Source organism: Ptychodera flava (genome assembly GCF_041260155.1).
Source record: "Ptychodera flava strain L36383 chromosome 3 unlocalized genomic scaffold, AS_Pfla_20210202 Scaffold_25__1_contigs__length_14229661_pilon, whole genome shotgun sequence".
NCBI classification, from domain to species: domain Eukaryota; kingdom Metazoa; phylum Hemichordata; class Enteropneusta; family Ptychoderidae; genus Ptychodera; species Ptychodera flava.
The window spans coordinates 4,560,744-4,581,883 of record NW_027248279.1 but is presented as its reverse complement, the minus strand read 5'-3'; the positions used below and the strand labels follow the sequence as shown (position 1 = coordinate 4,581,883).

The 21,140-nt window shown below is 36.5% G+C and overlaps 2 protein-coding genes across 2 annotated transcripts in view; one reads left to right on the top strand and one right to left on the bottom strand.

The window, feature by feature from the left end:
* Nucleotides 1-21,140, top strand: part of LOC139125644 (coiled-coil domain-containing protein 191-like) — a 218,719-nt gene that overhangs the window by 26,627 nt on the left and 170,952 nt on the right. The window lies entirely within an intron of this gene.
* Nucleotides 694-20,845, bottom strand: LOC139125635 (uncharacterized). The gene is made up of 10 exons (XM_070691730.1): nucleotides 20,602-20,845; nucleotides 20,255-20,426; nucleotides 19,373-19,424; nucleotides 15,118-16,798; nucleotides 6,996-7,487; nucleotides 6,778-6,863; nucleotides 6,477-6,543; nucleotides 5,005-5,748; nucleotides 4,499-4,558; nucleotides 694-986 (listed from the first exon to the last, which is right to left on the bottom strand). Exons 3-10 carry the CDS (start codon nucleotides 19,397-19,399, stop codon nucleotides 778-780), a joined length of 3,366 nt encoding a protein of 1,121 aa, XP_070547831.1. The 5' UTR covers nucleotides 19,400-19,424; nucleotides 20,255-20,426; nucleotides 20,602-20,845; the 3' UTR covers nucleotides 694-777.

Sequence of the window (21,140 nt, the reverse complement as noted above, 5' to 3'; positions counted from 1 at the left end):
TTATGTTCTGCATTAAATTTGAAGAATTTGAAATTAGTAGAAATATAGTGAACAGTAATACGACAGCAGCTTAGAATCACTCATTGATTAAAACACTTCCGTGCTTCAAACCACCAAACACAGACTTGTCTTCATTTGACAATGTGTCAAACATCTGTTTTTGTACATGTAAGATCTTACTTCAACGTAAGCCTGATTTGTGGTCATCTCAAACAACACTACCTACCATTCAGCCTCATGCTCATGATTTCAAAATTTTTTAGCAGATGTCCATTAAAACAAAAACAGCTATGATGTCATTCTAATACATTATCCGGGGCATAACCATTTCGTTGGTGATGTATATAAATTTGTCATACATTAAACAATAAGTATCAAAAATGTTGACTGATAAATTTACAACTGCTCCGTTTTAGGAGTCATGTGTCATTGATTGCTGTATACATTCATCAGCTAGCTATTTGTCATAAGACATAGTTGATGATATATTCATGAAAATTTAACAATTTTGCACAAATAGAATATCAGCTAGAAGAACAACGCAAAATGGTATGTTTGCTTTCCAAACCATACAAACATTCAGATAGAATTCAGTCCTCTTTAATATACACCTTTCCATATTAATTGAAAGTTCCTAAACTTTTTTGTGTCCTTGTTTTCATTTGTAATATGTAATGTTTTTTTACCGATAAATATGTCAAAATAATCTATTATTAAATTTTCAATAGTACTTATGAAATAATAATTGTTGTTCCTTTGTTGTTGCAGAGCTAACCACTACACTGAAGACAGAGAACAACAATCAAGACATGGTAACTGACTAGTGCATTGGATTGACCCAAGCTCTCTGAAAGTTTTACCACAACCATTCTTCTCACCACCAATTATAGGATTCCCCATACACTCACCTCCATGTATCCCATCAACCTTCTTTTTCTTACCAACATAGCGTTTGGTACCAATAGGCTTTGGTTCTGTGTTCGATGCTGTTGATCGAACAAAAGTATCTGGTTTTAGTATTTCTGATTCCAGAATTTTTAATATGATTTTAATGAAAGTATAATGACTTCAGTGGAACTTTTTGAGAAGTTAAATTTCAATATCAATGCATTGTACAAGCAACTTGCATCTCTATACATATGACAAATATTACGTAATATTAGTTACAATTTGTGACACATTTGATGTTACTTTCAATAAAATGTTTTAAAAGCTTCAAAAAATTACAATTCTTCAAATGCAAAACAGTAGCCGCAATAATATAAGCTGCTGAAATATTTTTTTCATATAATTACTGAAAACGAACCCAAAAGACACACATGTTAATTTATCAGTCTCATTGTTTGACATTTTCTACAACCAGTTTTCTGACCTGCATATGCTTACGATTGAGTGCTTGTCAAAGAAAACGTTTGTAGGTACCGTTCGAGAATTGGCTTTTTTCTGTGCTCTTATCATTGTAGTTCTGTATATCATTGTTTTACTACTGGTACTAAGATTCACTTTGAAAATAGGGAGACATTATCGAGGTACATTTGTAAACTTTTATCACACTCGGTATGTATGAAAGACTAACACCCTGTCAATCTTTGTGAATAAGAAGTACTGTGTAGCCATTCCAAAACAGATCATGTATGTCATTTCTTGTTATTGGCTGTTGGAAGATATACTTTGATTATCTTGAGTAATGCTTCCTGACGTAAGTATGAGGAGAAACAAAACTTTAACAATGAAAGATCGTAAAACTAATTCCTGTACAGCGGATTTCTTTCGACCACACTGATATGATGTGTGGTATGCACAAGGTGTCCATGGATCCCACTATGTGTATATCTTACATGAACACCAATTGTTACTCACATTTGGTATACCAATGTGAGGTTATCGTATAAGCTGAATTGATTTGCATGTCTGTATATTTGTGGGTATGTGCGGATGTATGTCCGTCACACACAAAGGCTCCCATACCGCCAAAGCTACCATCTCAGTATTTGGTGTACAGGTAGATGTAAGGGTTGAGATGTGAATTTGTTCAAATGAACACATCAGTGTCAAAAATGTGCAAATGAGGTAAGAAAAAGGGAAATTCTGCAAATGTTCATGAGTGGTCGCATACCAATGGCTGAAACAGGATACTCCACTGACCTGTAGTCATTTCCTGTCATTGTTTATGAACTGTTACATATTAACAGACCTGCTCAAACTAAGGGACGGACCATTAGATCTTGGGAGGGGTGGTCACAATGAAATTGTGAACATTTTTTTTTACAACTGTAAATTTCTAAAAAAAAATGTTTCCAAATGAGAAAAGCTGTGCTAATATTTTTTACTAAGTAAATTTTCAGATTTATAATTTTTTTAGTTAGACGCTGTCTGAGATACAATGTACATCCATATCACTAGCGCAAATAAGATTGCGTGCTGTAACTACTTATGGCCCAGTGATTTATATTGCTGATAGATTTCGCGAAATGTTGCAGATCATCTTTTGACAAGCTGAGAAGCTGTTTGCAAAAAATGTGGTGAAATTTCAATATTTGTGTTTTTAGGACAATATTTGCCCTTTTTTGATCAAAACATCAATTTCTCTGTAGCAGTATGTCAAACTTCTGTCATTCTTGTTGTTTTTCTGGTTGTGCTGTGCAGAAATTATTGTCATAACATCAACGTAGTATTTTCCTGCACTGAACAGATAGAAACAACATTTATTGTTGATCTTTGGTACCCATACTGGTATGTACCAATTTTGATCAAATGTGAGCGACACCGTATAATTGCGGTATTTTTAAAGTATGTGATGCTGTCTCTGTATACTGTTATATGTTTTAAACGTTGGTCATTGTCATCCCTACTTGACCTGCTGTAAGCAAAATTACATAAATTTAGATAGTATTATTCCTTATGAGACACTGTTATTTATGTTCGACAAACATCTTCAGTTCAAGTGTCTAAATGTCTGTATACCATACATCTATCAGCAAGGTTCGAGTGAAACTGGTTGTGAAAACACTGAAAGTTATTACTTGATGCTGAAAAAATCTTATAAAGTTAATTTTTAGCTCATATTTGGTTTTTATATATAAAACCAAAAGAGCTTATATGATGAGTCTGAGTGGCGTCTGTATGTCTGTATATTTGTGGGTATGTGCGGATGTATGTCCGTCACACACAAAGGCTCCCATACCGCCAAAGCTACCGTCTCAGTATTTGGTGTACAGGTAGATGTAGGGGTTGAGATGTGAATTTGTTCATATGAACACATCAGTGTCAAAATGTGCAAATGAGGTTAGAAAAAGGGAAATTCTGCAAATGTAGGAGTGGTGACATGCCAGCATGCTACTCAGCTGAGCTTGAGTCATTTCCTGTCATTGTTTATGAACTGTTACATATTAACAGACCTGCTCAAACTAAGGGACGGACCATTAGATCTTGGGAGGGGGTGGTCACAATGAAATTGTGAACATTTTTTTACAATTGTAAATTTCTAAATAAAATTTTTTCCAAATGAGAAAAGCTGTGCTAATTTTTTTTTCTGAGTAAATTTTCAGATTTATAATTTTTTTTAGTTCGACGCTGTCTGAGGATACAATGTACATCCATATCACTAGCGCAAATAAGATTGCGTGCTGTAACTACAACATACATATGGCCCAGTGATTTATATTGCTGATAGATTTCGCGAAATGTTGCAGATCATCTTTTGACAAGCTGAGAAGCTTTTTGCAAAAAATGTGGTGAAATTTCAATATTATTTGTGTTTTTAGGACAATTTTTGGCCCTTTTTTGATCAAAACATCTATTTCTCTGCAGCAGCGTGTCCAACTTTTGTCAACTTGTTTTTCTGGTTTAAATATTTCTTGTTGTTTTTCTGGTTGTACTGTGCAGAATCCATTATCATAACATTGAACGTAGAATTTCCTGCACTGAACAGATATAAACAACATTTATTGTTGATCTTTGGTACCCATACTGGTATGTACCAATTCTGATCAAATGTGAGCGACACCGTATAATTGTAGTATTTTTTCCAAAATGTGACTTGTTACTAGTATTATATGAATATGTGTGACTGCAGGAGATGTCGCTAATAAAGATTTTGTTTAGTCAGAGTCTTCCATTTTCCAGAATTACCAGAGGACATCACAATACACTCAATCCATATTGTATTACCATTACTTGTGCAAGGCCATTTTTTAGATGTAAAAAGGTCAGTTTTGTAGGATATTAATTTCATGTGGAATAAATAATAATAAAGTTTTTTCCATATTTATCGAAGCACATCTCTAATTATAAGTTTATCCCTTCAACGATTTAAAAAATACAGATATTGCAATGCAATATACAGGACTATCAGACAGACATTGTAATTTACCTGGCAAGGCATTATTATAAATAAGTTGAATCGTGTTTTGAAATTTTTGCAGATTGACAGTGTTTTGAATATAACATTCACAGACCTAAGTTTTTGAAAAGTATGAGATGAGTGAGATTTGCTTACCTGAATCTCCAGTGACAAATTTTCTAAGTTTACTGAACATACCACCAGAATCGCTCTTCTCTGCAAATGGATGCATAATATTTAGATTTGAAATAATAACTTAACTTTCACAAATACTAGTCTTCTTCAGTTTGCCTCTTGAGGTATAGGGTATATTGATTTGCAAACTATAAACATTTGATTAAAAAAATTCTAGTTATGTATCATGCAGTTTGATTTCACCTTTAATTCATACAGTATATTATATCTGTACGCATTCCAATATCTGTACTTTCAAATGCTACTCATATCATTATACAGTGACTACATTTGTAAATCTTTAGTTAGGTTGCATAGACCTAAACATGGTAAGCCGTGGAACATTACAAACAGTGAATGCTTTAGCCTCAGACATTATTTGCTTATAACATTTCATAGTTTGAGTTTCTGTGTGACAATTATTGGTAAATATTTCATATAAATTGGTCACAGGAAAATTATCATTTTAATGAATGATGTTTTCTTACCTTTGACATCTCTTTCCAAATCACCTGTCTCTTTACCTGCACCCTGTGGTACATTTTCTCTTCTTCGCTCTCTGTCCAGCTCCTCTTGTATCTGACTCTTTTCCTCTACAACTATCTCTAACTGACCTTCCAGTTGTGTAACTACCTTTGTGGCTTTGTCTAACTGATCTTTCAAATGTGCAATTTCCTTTTCAGCTTTGTCAAATTCATCTTTTATTGGGTTACTGTCTATATCCTTATCCTTATTTTCTGAATCTGAAAGTTGTGCCTGCAACTTAATCACTAAACCCCTGCTCTCAGCAAGATTTCTTTCGGAGTCTGACAGTTTTGCTTTCAAATTTGTCACAAAATCACTGCTTTCAGCAAGTTTTGTTTCTAAATCCTGTATTTTCTTTTTAAGAGATGTTATTTCAATAGCTTTCTTCGTTGCTACTTCCACAGCCTTACCTATTTCTTCCAGTCTTTCCTTATTCAGTTTATCTGAGAATAACTTTCCTTCTTTCACTTCATCTAGCTGAGTTTTGAAAACCTCAGCTTCTTTCCTGGCTTTTTGCAATTGCTCCATTACCTCATTCATTTCCCTCATAGTGTTTTCTAACTGATCATCCTCATTGGCCTTAGCTACCTCCTTTAATGTTTCGTGATATTGTTTCTCTAATGGATCCTTTCCTTCTCTAGCTTTACTTGGCTGGACTTTCAGAACTTGACCCTGTGTTTGTTGATCTTTTTGCCTGCCAGTATGCTCTAAATCTAGAAAGCACAAATCACTATAGTTACCAAAACTACAATGACTGTTGTTTCTTGGAAGCAAACTCATAGGAAGTAAAATTCTGTGTGTGGTACCTATTGCTGACAGTGTATTGCCATGTATTTCAATTTGTGCTTCTAGGGCTGTTAAAGAAGTGCATACCATGCTAGAGTGAGTCTGCACAGAAAATTACAAGGTCCCCACTCAAGGCAAAATTTAGCCTGATCGTCGTTCAATCCTATAAGGTAGTACGTATCTTGAAAGTAAGAAGGAGAAAGACTTAAACTTTCCTAAAGGAATATTTCAACCAGTCTTTCAAAATCAAGAATAAAAATCGGAGGTCACAGTGCCAATTTTGGTACAAGATGAACAAATTACCCATGATTTATAGATATTTGAAATTCAAAATGGCCGCCATCTTATGTAGGAAAATGAAGTTTTTGATTTTCCAAAAAAGGCTTACCGTGAAAAGTGTTCTCACACCAAGAGCTTTAAAATGAACCCCAACACGTAGTAGATTAGAAAAGAATTGTTTAACTTTGAGAGTCCGGATATCTGTCCCATAGGGGCATTTTAAGTCAATCTTGAGCAAATCCATGCAGTTGATCCTAAACTTGAATTGTGCATGCTGATTAATGTTGGTAAGGGAAATGCTATCCTCTAAAAGCCTTTGAACAATGATTATATAACAACAAAAATTGGAAAGTGTTATAAATTACCTTACCTCCCACCACTAATTTGTCCTCAATGTCAGTGTCTAATTTGGACAAAGGAACTGTAGGTTGTTCCACCTGAAGAAAAGCATTTCAATAAATATCACCTGACAATTGTCCTTACGTTTCAACTGCTATTATTATGCTTTCTCATTTGATGATCAAACCAAACAAATATTCAATGAGTTATTCTTCACAAGTACATCAGAGTTTTAATAAGCAAACTTTAATGCCTGTTTAATATCATGAATGGATATTAATCCGGTCAATGCATTTCCGTGACTGAATGATACACTTTGATGAGTACCTTACCAGCAGTTTTGATTGAGGTTGTTTTTCAAATCTGTATCTCACTTTACCATCAGGTTGCCTTGAGAAGTCAGATATTCTTAAATCTCCTGTTTTGCAAAGAAAACATCGAAGTCAACCATACAAAACACATACTTCATTAGTTATTGATGATTGCATAACTAATTGTAAAATGTCTATTTATCTCAATGCAAATAAGAAAAAAAGGAACAGGAACTTACGTGCAATAAAGAAAGCATCAAGTTCATCGAACTTTTTCTTGTCGTATGTGACTTGTAGTTTTAGTGGTAAATTCACTTTTGCAGCTCTCTCTCTCATCTCATCTGTTATCAACCATGGTTCGTATAACTCAGCAAATTTCCCAGTCTGAACACTTGACTTGAATCTGTAAAGACCTAAAATACTAAGGAAGTTAACTAACATTCCAAGAGATCCCTCTTTGAGATTGGTCACGCCATTCACCCCACAGTTTACCTCATAACAGAGTCTCTTCAGCTTCTCACTATCCTCGTGTATAGTCTGCTCAGCTTTTCTCTTTAAGCTTTGTTGACATTGGTTAAATGCATCGTGTACTTCTTGAATAGTCTGTTTCAAGGCAGCAACTGCAGACTGGTCATAAGGTTGTTGCCTAGACATCATCTCCAGTTGTTCCCTAAGCTTTTGCAGGTGTTGCATCCAAGGTTCTGAATTCAGTTCAATTGTCACGTCAAGGCCTGAAATGAATATTACTATTATATGAATGAACCTTAAGGGTTTTATTTCAGCTCGATGTAAATTAATAATGTAGCACAGTTTGTAAAAATGTCTAAATTCAGATCTGGCAGTGTTGTATTAATGAGAAAAGTAGAGAAAATGCGGATATTTAAAATCTGATGTTAAGATACCTAATTTCACGATCGGGGGTGTATCATGACAAAGCAACATGCACACAACCCGTCAACTTATCAACACTGCTGTAGGTCATTGTTACGATCTATAAATTCATAAATATATTAATGAAAGTCAACCCTTTTATATTCCCATTCTATAGCTTGTTAAAGCTAACTGGTTTTTTAAAAACACAGCCCTTGATACATACAGTGCATCTGTTGCCACAGTTATTTTGTATTTCTCTCGTGAATGACACACAAATAAGCACATTAAGATTCTGTAACATGACATGAACTATTTTTGAATAATTGGATAGTTATTAAGGATGTAGTCTTGAATCCCTGTTTTATGAGTTTCTACTCCACTTAAATCAAACACAGGTCAGTTTCAGTGCTACATTTGCTCTGTCGCTGTCTGCACAAATTTATGCAACCGTTAAGCACCTTGGGTTACTCCTATATAGTAACATTTTTTTTTGACCTTCACGATTGTGATCTCGGTTCTTATATTGCCCCGTCCTCGCGCTATAGGTCGAAGAATGACGCCATTTTGGGGGCTCCAGGCTCTCTACAATTTCAGGAATATGGTGGTATTTTTTATAAAAATCCCGGAATTAAACTTAAATGTGATTCTTTAAACTCTCATTTCACTCTCGCGAGAGAGATGAAAGTTTAAAAATTCCATCAGTCGCCAGTACCCCTTTTGCAGGTACGGGTTGTGAATGGTTAATTACAGTGATTTTGCAAAACAAAATTGGAGTCAGTAATCCCTAATTTGTATGTCATTTCATATATAATATTTCATGCGCTAATTTCTTCGATTTTCGGCAGAATTTGCACTTTCTGTAATTTTTACTCGGTCAGTCGAGCGCGTGAGTGACGCTTTTCCATTTACTGCCTGACACCATTTTCGAACGTCAGTGATACGTAACTCCGTCGCTCACCCTATGCACTTCTATTATTTTCTGAAGCCGAAGGGAAACAAATAAATGGCTTAAAATTGGCACATTTTGATTGATGTAGCCTATACGATATATCGCAAATTTGTACGTTTATCATTATTTCGCAGTCTGAATGAAGAATACCAACGCCTAATGACAAAAAGTAATAAAACTTGACATGTTACGAGTGTATCGTTGTGCGCCCCCCTGGCTTGGTATAACCATAGGGGTCATCGAAGTCTCAAGTAGAGTTTCTGGGGTGAAATGTATAAATTTGCAGACGAACGAGCAGGAAGTTTTCGTATTCTGAGCGCCAAACCTATTTATGCAAGATGCGAGGTATATTAGTATTCATTTATGCAAATTATATTAATGAGCATTGTTCTGGTATTTAAATCTTATGCTAATGATTCTTTATCGATGGGGAATATTCATGTACCTCGCATTTTGCATTGTATACGCCAAACACACGAAACATGGCAATCACAAGTTAACTGATCCGGTGACCTGCTGAGGTCAAGTGTTCTGCAGGGCACCGGCAGCGGATCCACGGAGCGGAGCTGTAGGGCCGCGGTGATACACAGTTCTGCCGTCCTAAAATAAGCAGTACTTCCCTTCGTGCGTTGGCTTTCATACGACTAATGAAGTTGTAAAATTCTGACACAAAATGTATTATTATCCAACGAAGATTATGTCTTTGCATTTTTCACAAATATATTTTCTAACTCATGCTGATTGGTCGTGTAAAGTTCGCGTGTACCGTAAGATGTACGCGTTTCTAGTAGTATTTTCATGCATGTGAAGTGAACTGATACCGATTACTGGTACAGATGATGCGTAAAGCCTCACGGTTGCTTGGATAGTCGATCGGAAGTGGAAGACTGAGGCCGAAGACCGAACCTCGGTACTGGTGTAGATGCTCGTACCAAACTCCTAGGAATTATTCAATTTCGAGACAGCGAATTTTTATATGACCGATATTGCACGCATGCAGCTTAATTCTTCCCACTGAAAGCTTGTATCTAAAAAAACTAAAAGAACATTGCTGTGATCCGGACACCAATGACAGGAAAAAGTACTAAAAACCGAAAAACTAAAGTGCAGTAAGTTTTCTATTCTCTGTTGCTCTCTAAATGTCCGCAAATGTTGACTTATGCCAATGAAAGGTTATTATTCTAACAAATTTGGACAAATGTGATCTTTGATCATTGCATTGAATCGATGTAAAACTGTCTAGAAATATCACGCAACATAAACCAATACACTACATGTTTTTTCTTCAATACAAATATATTCTGTGACACTGCATCTTTTGTTAATAGCATGAATGTACTAGCTAGTGACCTGCTATGGTCGACTGCTGAGCATAATATTAGCAAGACATGTAGACAATAGCAAATCATTGTTTTGATCAGTGGAAAAAACAAACACCGATTAGGATTAAATTCAAAACTTGAGATTCACGCAGTGGTTTGCACAACTTTTCGATCGGCATCGATTTTCAGTACTCAGACAATCATTTCTGGTCCAACTTTTCTAACAAATTAATGAAAAGTAGAAAGGTGAGTAAGATTTCAAAACTCAGCGCTGAAATTTAGTGTAAATATCTTCTTGTTGAAGACTACTTTGATTTTTAGCTCACTTTTGGTAAACCAATGTGACGTTATCATATAAGGTGAAGTCGGTACGGGAGTAGGTAGCGTGTGTGTGTGTGTGTGTGTGTGTGTGTGTGTGTGTGTGTGTGTGTGTGTGTGTGTGTGTGTATGTATGTATGTATGTATGTATGTATGTATGTATGTATGTATGTATGTATGTATGTATGTATGTATGTATGTCAACATCAAAAACTTGTGAACGGATGCAATTTTTAGCTTAGGTGTGTGGATGCATCCTGGGCAATAGATGGGATTTTATTCAAATGAAGTTTGCATTGCGCAAATTATGCAAATGAGCTTAAATAAAGTGCAAATGGTAATAAATTACTAACTCAAGAACTGCAGTTTTATTTGCTTTGAAAATTAGCGTACAAGTACATCAGGTGGACCTTATACAGTTTTATGTATATCGTGAAATTCTTAAATTGGTATGTTTGCTTAACGTTTTTTGTTATTTTTCTCATTTTAAGTAAAAAGTTTTCTCTGAAACTGCCATCCCAACTGCTTTCAAATATAGGTTGGATGTTTATAGGGTAATACCTTTTTAATTCTTTGAAATTATGACAAACTTGGCAAAATTACCGTTTTGGGGCAATTTTTGACATTATTGGTGAAACTATCTTTTTATCACAACTGGAAGTTGTGATATAGAGGTGGTTTCAACCGGTGTTTGATGTCGTCCATTTCCGTAAACGACAAAAAGTCAAAAACTGCTGAACAGACTGCGTTGATATTTGATACCGATACATAGACTGGTTCCAAGGTTCCAATTCGGAAAAATGGAGCCAAACGGAGTGCCGGTTAGATAGTTTTGCGAAATTTCTAACCCCCCTTTTTATCTAATTGATTTTAGGGGTCTTTCATATATGTAGTTTTGGAATGTACACCAATCCTGCATTGTGGACTGTTTTATGAGTTGTTGAACAGAAATGAGGTTTTGATGAATGTTAGAAATATGCAGGATGGCTGATTCGAAGTATAAGAGATTTCTATGGTCTTTTGGGCATCAAAAGCATTAAAAAAAACATATTTCATAGTTTAGATTCTCACTTTTGAGATGACCCTAGGCATTTGTTAAGTAAACATCCTTGAGTCAATATACAGACTTTGACATTCCAGAGATGAAGTACCACAACCTCACATGTTACAGTCTTTCACTACAATGGTATGGCCCAAACCCATCGTTATCAATGGAGAGTGTGGACCTGTCTACAGGAAATTGGGGTGAACAGGTTAGACAATGACGTTACAAGTTGTAGGTTAGTTATCAAGGTAGCACCAGCATAGAGTCCTGAGCATCTGTCCATGTGTTCTCACAGCAAATTACAGGGAAAAAAATTATTTGAGAAGTTTCTCTCCTTTAAATAGAAGTATATTACAATTTAAACCTGTCATGGATAGATTGCTCTCAAATGATCTGAAACACAGTTATTGCCCATTAGCAACAAATCTATAGCAAGATTTATGTAAAGTTCATGAACTTACACAAGGTATTAGACAAAAGATGACCATGACTTTGCTACTTTTCAACATTTATTTCAATCAGATTTCCCCAGCTTAGTGTATAATTTTGTAATCTTAATTACTGTCAACTTAGCTTTACTAACTTATTCATACCTCATTATTCTTACACTAGTACTGTTATACCTTATAACCACAAAATTTCAAGAGATGCATATACATTTGTATGATTGTCACTTAACAAACAATTTACAAATATGTCTTCTGCTTTTTCTCCATATACATATACATGTCTCTTTTCTCATAAAAATGAGCTTAAAATCGCAATGTGAAAAATAGTCTTTCAGCTATATGTTGCTCATTGACTTCGTGGTCTGTCTAATTCACAGTGAGTGTGGTTGTTGATAAATGCCGATAATACTAGGCGGTCATAATGTCCAAGCGCCATTGGTGGTATTTTTAACATAATGACCATAGGTCATTATCACATCTGGAAGTTGTGATATAGGGGTTAGCTTCAACCGGTGGTGGACAGTGTCCATTTTCCGTAAACGACAAAAAGTCAAAAACCGCTGAACAGACTGCATTGATATTTGGTAGAGATATTCAGACTAATTCCAAGGTTCCGATTCCGAAAATGGAGCCAAACGGAGCAGCAGTTAGATAGTTTTGGGAAATTTCTAACCCCCCTTTAACTAATTGATTTTAGGGGTCTTTCATATATGTAGTTTTGGAATGTACACCAATCCTGCATTGTGGACTATTTAATGAGTTGTGGAACAGAAATGAGGTTTTGATGAATGTTACAAATATGCAGGATGGCTGATTCAAAGTATCAGAGATTTTCATGCGCTTTTGGTAATAAAATTGATAAAAAACAACATATTTAATGTTTTAGATCTCTCACATTTGTTATGACCCTTAACATTACAGACTTGATGACATAACCCGCTGCTGGACCTGTTTACTGGCGCATTGATTTAAAGACAAAGATCGTTTTATTTTGTAATAAGGACGTGTGATTTCGTAAAACATAGTCTATTAGCCTGGAAATGTGATTTTTGCAAATATTGCTTACCCCACTGACAAACAGTGTGGTTTGAAAATGGCTGGAATTCGCTACTTCGGGACTTTGTTTTCTGTGTGCATTTACTGACAAACTCCAAACCCGCAGCACCTACCCTTTCAGTATTTCATGTACAGGTGTACCCAGAGATAGAGTAGTTTCACAATGTGCCAGTTGTGATCAAGTGCCATTGGCGAAACTATCTTTTTTCTATAAAACCGCCAGACAGATAGCTTGTATATTAGGTATACAGATTCCCAGGTATAGCAGTACTTGGATATGAGGAAATTGTCCTGAAATATGCAAATTTGTATTTTAAGCTAGACAATTTTGTCCATTTTGGTAAACAAAACTTGTTCTCAAAAGTTATTTGTCTGATAGCTTTGTAATTTGGTATAAAAGTCCCAAGGGATGTTAATAGATAAATCTGCTAAAAGTGCCTGGAAACACCAAAATTTGTATATTTTATGTAATTTTCTCAGTCTGTGAGCTTAAATGACCAATACCAACCCAGGATATGTTTTGAGACAGTATGGAAGGATGTGAACATAATTTTGTCATATTTGGTATCAATTTGTAGTGAAATTTGACAGCGAAAACAAAACTTAGGTTACTTTTTTCATTGTGGACCAATTTATGCAACTTTTCCATGGAAGACACAAAAGAACTGATAAGACATTTGGGTCAAGGATAATTCTAGATGTCATAATCACCCCAAAGTGGAAGGCATTTAACTATCTGTAACTAACTTAAGTGCTGTTTACATTTGGCTGATAGCAATGATATCATTAATTAAAAATCCCAGTATGGGGCAACACTAAAGCAGCCTCTGTTTCCTGTTTGAGGGAGTGCTGACAGTGCTTGAAGTAGCCTACTAAACGCTGCCACTGATTTTTTTCAGACAGAACACCCGAACTAAACGTCATCAAAAGCACACCACGCCGCCTATTCAATTAATCCCACGAATCAAACTAAAGATTCAATTTGTATTCTTATTGTACCAAAAGTTCTTCGTGATGAGTGAGAATAAAACAAAAAATACGGTAAATCAGAAAGAGCTTGAATGCCGCGGCATCACGTTTTCTGCGCTTGGATTACACTCACGTCCGTGGTCAATCAAGGTGGTAGCTTTAGTCAAACTGGGACGGCATCAACCTATTATTGCTGACATCGTTTTGCAAGTATTATACACCTTATCAATATTATTAGATGCCATCTTCATCACCGCACGTCTACTACAAACGTCCAGTGGAATTCCGATGACAGCGAGCATACTGTAATCATCGACTTGTTTGACCGACTCCTCTGCCATCCCCCCATCCCGCGTACACCAGTGACTATCCGTAGTGTTTTTCCATAGACACTGTCTGTTTTTCCAGAAGACGGAAAATCCTCGGTTCAGTTTTTGAGTTCGATAAAATCATTGATGATATAGAAATTTATAACATTTTTCATTGTTTTGGTTCAAGACATGGATATGTGTCTAACACATCCATAATGAAATCAACACCTTCAAAAAAGTAGGCCTAAGTCCTGCAGCAACGCAAGCACGCCTTTTCAATAAAAAAGATGTCATGACATTTGCTGTGCCTGTCTGTGCCTTTTGTCTGTGAAAAAGTCAGTGGCTGCATTTGTTTTGTTGTGCGGCACAACAGAAAGTCAACGCTGACTCCGTTTTTGCTGTATCAATTCCTTTTCACATATGTACAACACTATGCTAAATAGCCTCTATATAAACCAGTCATCTCTAAACCGAACAATTTTGTCCGTCCCGTTGGTGTTCAATTCAGACATGTTTTATTGTTCTAAGTATGAATGTAGGATCTGCTTGTCCCATTGCTAGAGAAGTTGACATGCATGTTCCTAAAGATGACATCCAGTACCTAAGTTGCGGACCTTATTTGCTGCTGTCATTCTTGTTTTTCTGGTTTAAATATTTCTTGAACGGACCAATTCAAACCGAATAGGAGCACAGTGTCCTTGACGGTATTTTTGTAATTTATATCGAAACAAACTTAAAGAAATAGATTTCCAGGAGCTTTGTCCCATGTTGCTTGGTCGGAGGTATCTTCAATAATGAGCATCACCACGTATCTTGCTCATTTTACATTCCGCCACACTTTTATAGATGGAAAGTGTACACATGGTTTAAAATCACGTATGGCAGAACTAATGTAATAATTACCATTTTTGTCAAAATTTTACAGACTGATATGATTAAAAACAAACAAAAAAGTAAATATGTATGCTTTTTGACCTTCATTACCGTCCCTTTATTAAAAAGAGGCCTTTTGTCATTTTACATCTAATGTCTGCCTCACCCAATATCAATTATCATTTGCTATACTAACCATCACATGGTTCCTTTGCTTCTTTGAAGAAAGCAGCAAATCTGGCATAACTCTTATCCATATCTTGACATTCACAGTATGCCTTCTTGAGTTCATTTGCCCATTTGAACGCCATTGCAGTATTACTTACCGCAGACGTCACTTTGTCACGCCATTGATGTGCACTGTTTATCAAGCACATATCTACATAGTCACTTAAGTATTTGATGATAAAGGCTCCCAACTGGGAATCTCTATTCACATACGTGGGAAGGCCAGCTGCAATAGCTTCTAAACCCCAGAAGCCAAAGTCTGTATGGCGTGATCCAGTAACACAGAGGTGACATTGTTGAATATGAGTCAGAATTTGGTTGATTGAGGATATTGGCTTCAATTGTGTTACCTCAAAGTCACATGATAGTAGCCCGCTCAGGTGTTGCTGCACTTTCTTTGAGGACTCTGTCGGAATGCCCAGTACGTTCCACTTCAACTGTTGCCCACTTGGTCCTTTGTGCACAGTCGCGATCTGTCCAATAGATTCTGCGATTTTGTCATAGTCACTCACGACATCTGCACAACAGTCAAATTCTCCGTATGATAATATTACATGCTGTTGTACAATATTCGAGACTTTGAGAGTTTGGTGAGTGAAACATTCTCCAACTTTTGGCAGAAGTTCAATGTGTGGAATAGCTCTGTCAGTGATGGCCCTGTATGCATTGTCAAAGTAGTCATACATTTTTGGACCGACAGACACCATTGCATCTGATTCCTCGGCTACTCTCAGCATATCTGTTTCTAGTTTATGTTGTGCAGCGGCTGTCAGCTTAGCGTGGTGATCAGGGTGGATTGCATTAATCTGGTAAAGCTTTGCGTTAGGAAATAAGCTCTTCCGGATGTCAGCAGCGGCAAAGGCTGTCATTGGAGCATATCCGATCACAAATTGTATGTTCTTCAGATCTTTCAAGTCTCTGTAGTAACTCCTGTGGTTGTACAACCAAAGCATGCTGATAGGATCTTTTTCAGGATCCACATATTCTGTTCTTTTCCCTGGAATTAAAGTAACACCAGCATTTTCTGCATCATCTTTCTGACCTTCACTGACGAAAACGTCTAGAACTGTAGCATAAACTTTCACTTTTTGGCCAGTTTTAGAAGAAATTTCTTTCAGCAAATTTCTGTGAAATTCTGGTAGGCCATATTTCTCTATGTCCCACTTGTCAAACACGACCAGTACTCCTGGTAAATCTACCTTCAGGAGATGTAACTCAGCATCTGGGAACAGACTGTCACGGATATCTTTAGTAGCTTCAGCAGTCAGAGAGTCATGTCCTACCACGTATTGAACATTCTCCAAATCTCCAAGTGATGGGTAATAGATGTCATGGTGTAGTAACCAGTCTAATTTTGGAGGATGTCGCTGAGGGTCTAATGATGATTTTCTTCGTGCCGGGATCAGAGTTACACCAACACTTTTAGCACTTTCCTTTTGATCATCACTGACCTCTACATCGATAATGGTACTACAGATGTTTTGTGATCGTGTTGGGATACCATGTTGGGCACAGAAATCTCTCACAATTTTTTCGTTTAGCCCTGGCATATTGCACAGTCTGGTCATCCAGGAGGCAAATACGAATAGTACTCTTACAAGTGCTTCATTCATCCTTTTAGACACCATTTTCTCTGGAAAGGTCTTATCCTGAAAATATTCAAAGCAACCTCTTTTTTACAGATGGGAAAAATCTTGCATAACTGAATCATATGTGTATAATAAATAAGTGTCATAAAATTGCAGCCTCGTACGGAAGAGCGTTTTCATTGAGCCTCCTGTCTAAGGGTTGGACCATTTGACATTCTTAGGGGGCTTGTAGGTTTGACATTATTATCTCTTCCACTTCACTTGGAATTACTTCATTTAGAATTAATTCTTTTAACTCTATGTGAATTCTGACATTTTTTTCACTTCCCCTGTTAGAGAAATGGGAATGTCAATATTTCCCATTTTCTTTGTTAAGACACTTTGCTTCATATGTCATGACAAAAGTGGATAAGATAAAAAAAAAATAAAAGAGCACAAAGTTCAAATATTAATCAAAGCAGGGCATCAATGACATCAAATGTAATGAATTCAGATGTTATGAAAATGCCCTGAGCAAAGGGTCTGCCGTAAATGAAAGATGGTACGGCACAACAATAGTGAAAGGTATTATAACAAGATGTGAACTGAATTTGCTCATGTGTTTCATAACAGGTTCATTAACAGTAGTACGCCTCACTGAACAATCAGATATCTGTCATATCATTATATGTAGCAGGTTTCATTAACTTTCACGCAATACTCTCAGAATTAAATCTCTAATTAGAAAACTTTATTTAATATGCGAATGAGCTGTTTATTAACTTGGCACTGCTCAATGCTTCAAACAATTATATACCTATCTGATCAACAAATGTACATTTCATGAATTTAATGCTGTATTTTGGAGTAGTATCACTAATTACAAATTTCATTCAATATGCAAATGAACCTTCATTAACTTGACACTGCTCAATATTTCATAACTCAATTAGATATTTATCAGCTCAAATATATGAAGCAGGTTTCACCGGATTTGTTCTCGTAACTCTACAGTTATATATTTGAAGACAAAGTTCATTAAATATGCAAATGAACCCTTCATTAACTACACACTAGTAAATGCTTTACACTGCAGTTAGACATCTGTCGTCTGCGTATCTGCAGCAGATGTCATCATATTTGGTGCAGTTATTTCTGACTTATATGACTAATTACAAAACTTCATAAAATATGCAAATGAGCTATTTATTAACTTGACACTGCCCAATGCTTCTAAGTACAATTAGATATATATCAGATCAATATTTGTTGCACGTATCATCAAAATTGGTGCAGGAATTTCAGAGTTATGTCACTAATTACAAAATTATTAAATATGCAAATGAGCATATAATTTACATGACACTCACAGTATCACCATACTGTTCTGAGATTGTCATCTGTGAAAAGTTTTAGTCAGTATTTCTTGATATATGTCGACACTGTAATTACTGTCTCCATAGGAACCATTATATGAAAAAATGATATGTCATAACTCATTAATATGCAAGCCACACTACCAAAATCTAATCAGTTCTTACAAGTAGCATATGATACCTCTCTACCAATCTGACTTGAATCTGTTCATGCGTTTTTTTAGTTATCGTGTAAACAGACAAACAAACAGTACACACACACACACACACACACACACACACACGGACAGACAGACAGACAGACAGACAAAGCTATGACATCGCTATGACATAAGCTCACGTGTGTTAAAACGTCAGCTAAAAGTGGCATGTCCAAAGGGCATGCCAAAAATCTGTAGATGTTATAAAGTGGGGCGCTTGGATGGCATGCTGAAAATTGAAGAAAACACTGAAAGTAACTGTTCCTGCATTATTTTTTTCTTCATATCTGCTGGCAATCTTTTATAATTTTCCTGACATCCTTTGCTGAATTTGTTTTTCAATCTCGCGGAATCTTTTCCCCGAAATCTTCCAACCCCCCCCCCGATATCAAATGGTCCATCCCTAAGTAAAAGAAATGAAATTTCTCCAACAACCGAACAACATTAGTGCGCCTTTGCAGATAAATTGCAGAGAATGTTTTTAGTTTTTTGATGTTTTTTTGTGTGAGGGATTTTCATCGACCTTGTTATAAAGTAATGTAAACATACAGCCTAGTCTGCCACAGACACTACTGGCCCTGTCCGAATACAAGATTAATGCTAGCAATTATTTTTATCCGAGTACCCGTTTTGTTTCCGCATGAATATCAATACTCCTTTAACGAGCGCACCAGCTGGGTTTCTGGTTAACGCCCGTGTTTTGTAATGGTAGCTTCGTGACGTGATTTATCAGAATTACCATACTTTTGTTCATTGGCCTGCTAATAATAATAAGGTTAAACGGTGAACTCTTCCACCATTAATAACTCTCTTCAAAACTTGGAACGTTAGAGATATATCGGCACCAGAACGATTAAATAGTCGAATAAATTGACCCTTTGGAGTTCAGAAGATAAGTATACGTCTCAAAATGCTTTAACATGTATTAGACTTATATGTAATGAAATGTGCTTTAGATCACTACTCTGTCGGAGAAAACTGCTCATGCGTATAAACAAAAATGGCGTCCCATTATAACAAACATACAAATAACAACTGAGAAGTAGTCTATGTTATCAACATAGAAACTGAGGGCCTACCTTCCCCTCGGGTCTTTCAGGCTGCATTACTGAAATGTTGTGGTCGTAAAACCTGAGAGTAAAGAAAATGGCAGTGTCCAGAAACAGATGGAAAGAATGGTTCTACTTCCAATGCTAAGGCTGAGAAATTCTACAGCTCCAAGCTTGTCGAGTTGTTCCAGCCACTATACACTAGTATGGTAAAATTTCCGTTGGCGTAGCTATACCAAGTGGTACAATGGAAGGGTAAAGTTCACACTCGGGTACTGTTTAGGGTCACCTAGAATGCAAATCTCACTCAGACATGTTGCACTCAGTTGGGTTTTACGGACATTAACTGGAAGAGTTGCAGAACGGATTTTTTAGAAATGGAATGATAGAAAAATTTGAATTACTTGACAAGAGACATTGATCTATTAGCCCTAAGCTGCCACACTGCTCTATCTAACCAGGTGATACAGCAAGACTGACGGAAATTGGGGAACATTTTTGGTATACCTATTCATGTGTGGAAATATGCCTCTCATTTGATATCACAGTACGTTGCTAATCCAAGGCTTACACTTATGGTCACATCAAGTATAGTGGCATTAACCTTAGCACCCTTTCCTTTTCTTTTGGCAAAACATTTCAAGAGATTTCTATGAAACTCTGGCAACATCCCATTTGTCAAACACGACCGGTACTCCAGGTAAAAGGGTGTCATGATTTTCAAAGCAGAACTAGAAACGGTTTTTTAGATAATGGAATTAAAAATACGGAAAAAATATCGAGCGCAAGGACTATGTCAGCGTTAGTAGCCTAGACTTCCCTATTTCAAAAATATGACGCGTGTTTTTGCAACATTCAACTCACTAAAGGACGCTCCCTATTGAAATAAAAACAGTTTCTAGACCGACCTACCTATTACATGTAGCAATGTTAAGAAAATCACGATTTTCGCCTTCAGAAGTGAAAGAGAGGAATAAACGAAAGTGACTTGATTTTTCACAAGTGCAGTTGAGAGGAACTACTGTTTATCTTGATCCATTTTAACGTTTAGGGACACTTTACATCTCTTCATAGTAGAAGAAAACTGTCAATGCAAAGGAACAACATTGGAGTTCTATTGTCACACACTGAGAACCATGATGGTCGGGTCACTCTGTGGACGGTTCAGTGATTTCATTGTATAAAAAAGGCATGAAAGCTCAGCTACTATACTCCTTCGAGAAAAAATTTTCAATCGACGGTCATATCCATTGAATTACCCGCTTAACAATCTAATCTTTGAGGACCGCGTTCTTCTGGGTATACTACCTGCGAATACTCTCAACGGTCGTCAGGCGAAGGACACAAAAAGTCTTTGTCTGAGCTTTGGTCTGTGCGCAAGTGTCAACTTCATCCAGCCCTGCCTACAATGTCGTGTGTTTGTTGCGTTGTACGGTCTCCCACCACAGTCTGTACAATGCCGGGAACACACAGCATCGTACGCAGAACTACTAGCCTGCTCAAAAGGGAAGCCACACTAAATAATTTGCGTTTACATGTCACATAAGTTCCCTTGTTGTTCAAGTATACTACATTTTCCACAGTCTTTGTCGGAGTAGAAATCGTTTAAGTATGTTTCCAGTCAACACGCTTCGCTGTCAGTTAAGTGATCCTGTTGACGTAGACAGCCAACAGTACTGTCCTTGTCATAAGAGTTCACGTAAAAGGTCACTCACACAGTCGTGGTTTTCTTGGGACAAACACGTCACAAACACCGACGTTTTGTGAACGAAATGGCCAAATTTTGACCATTGGTCAA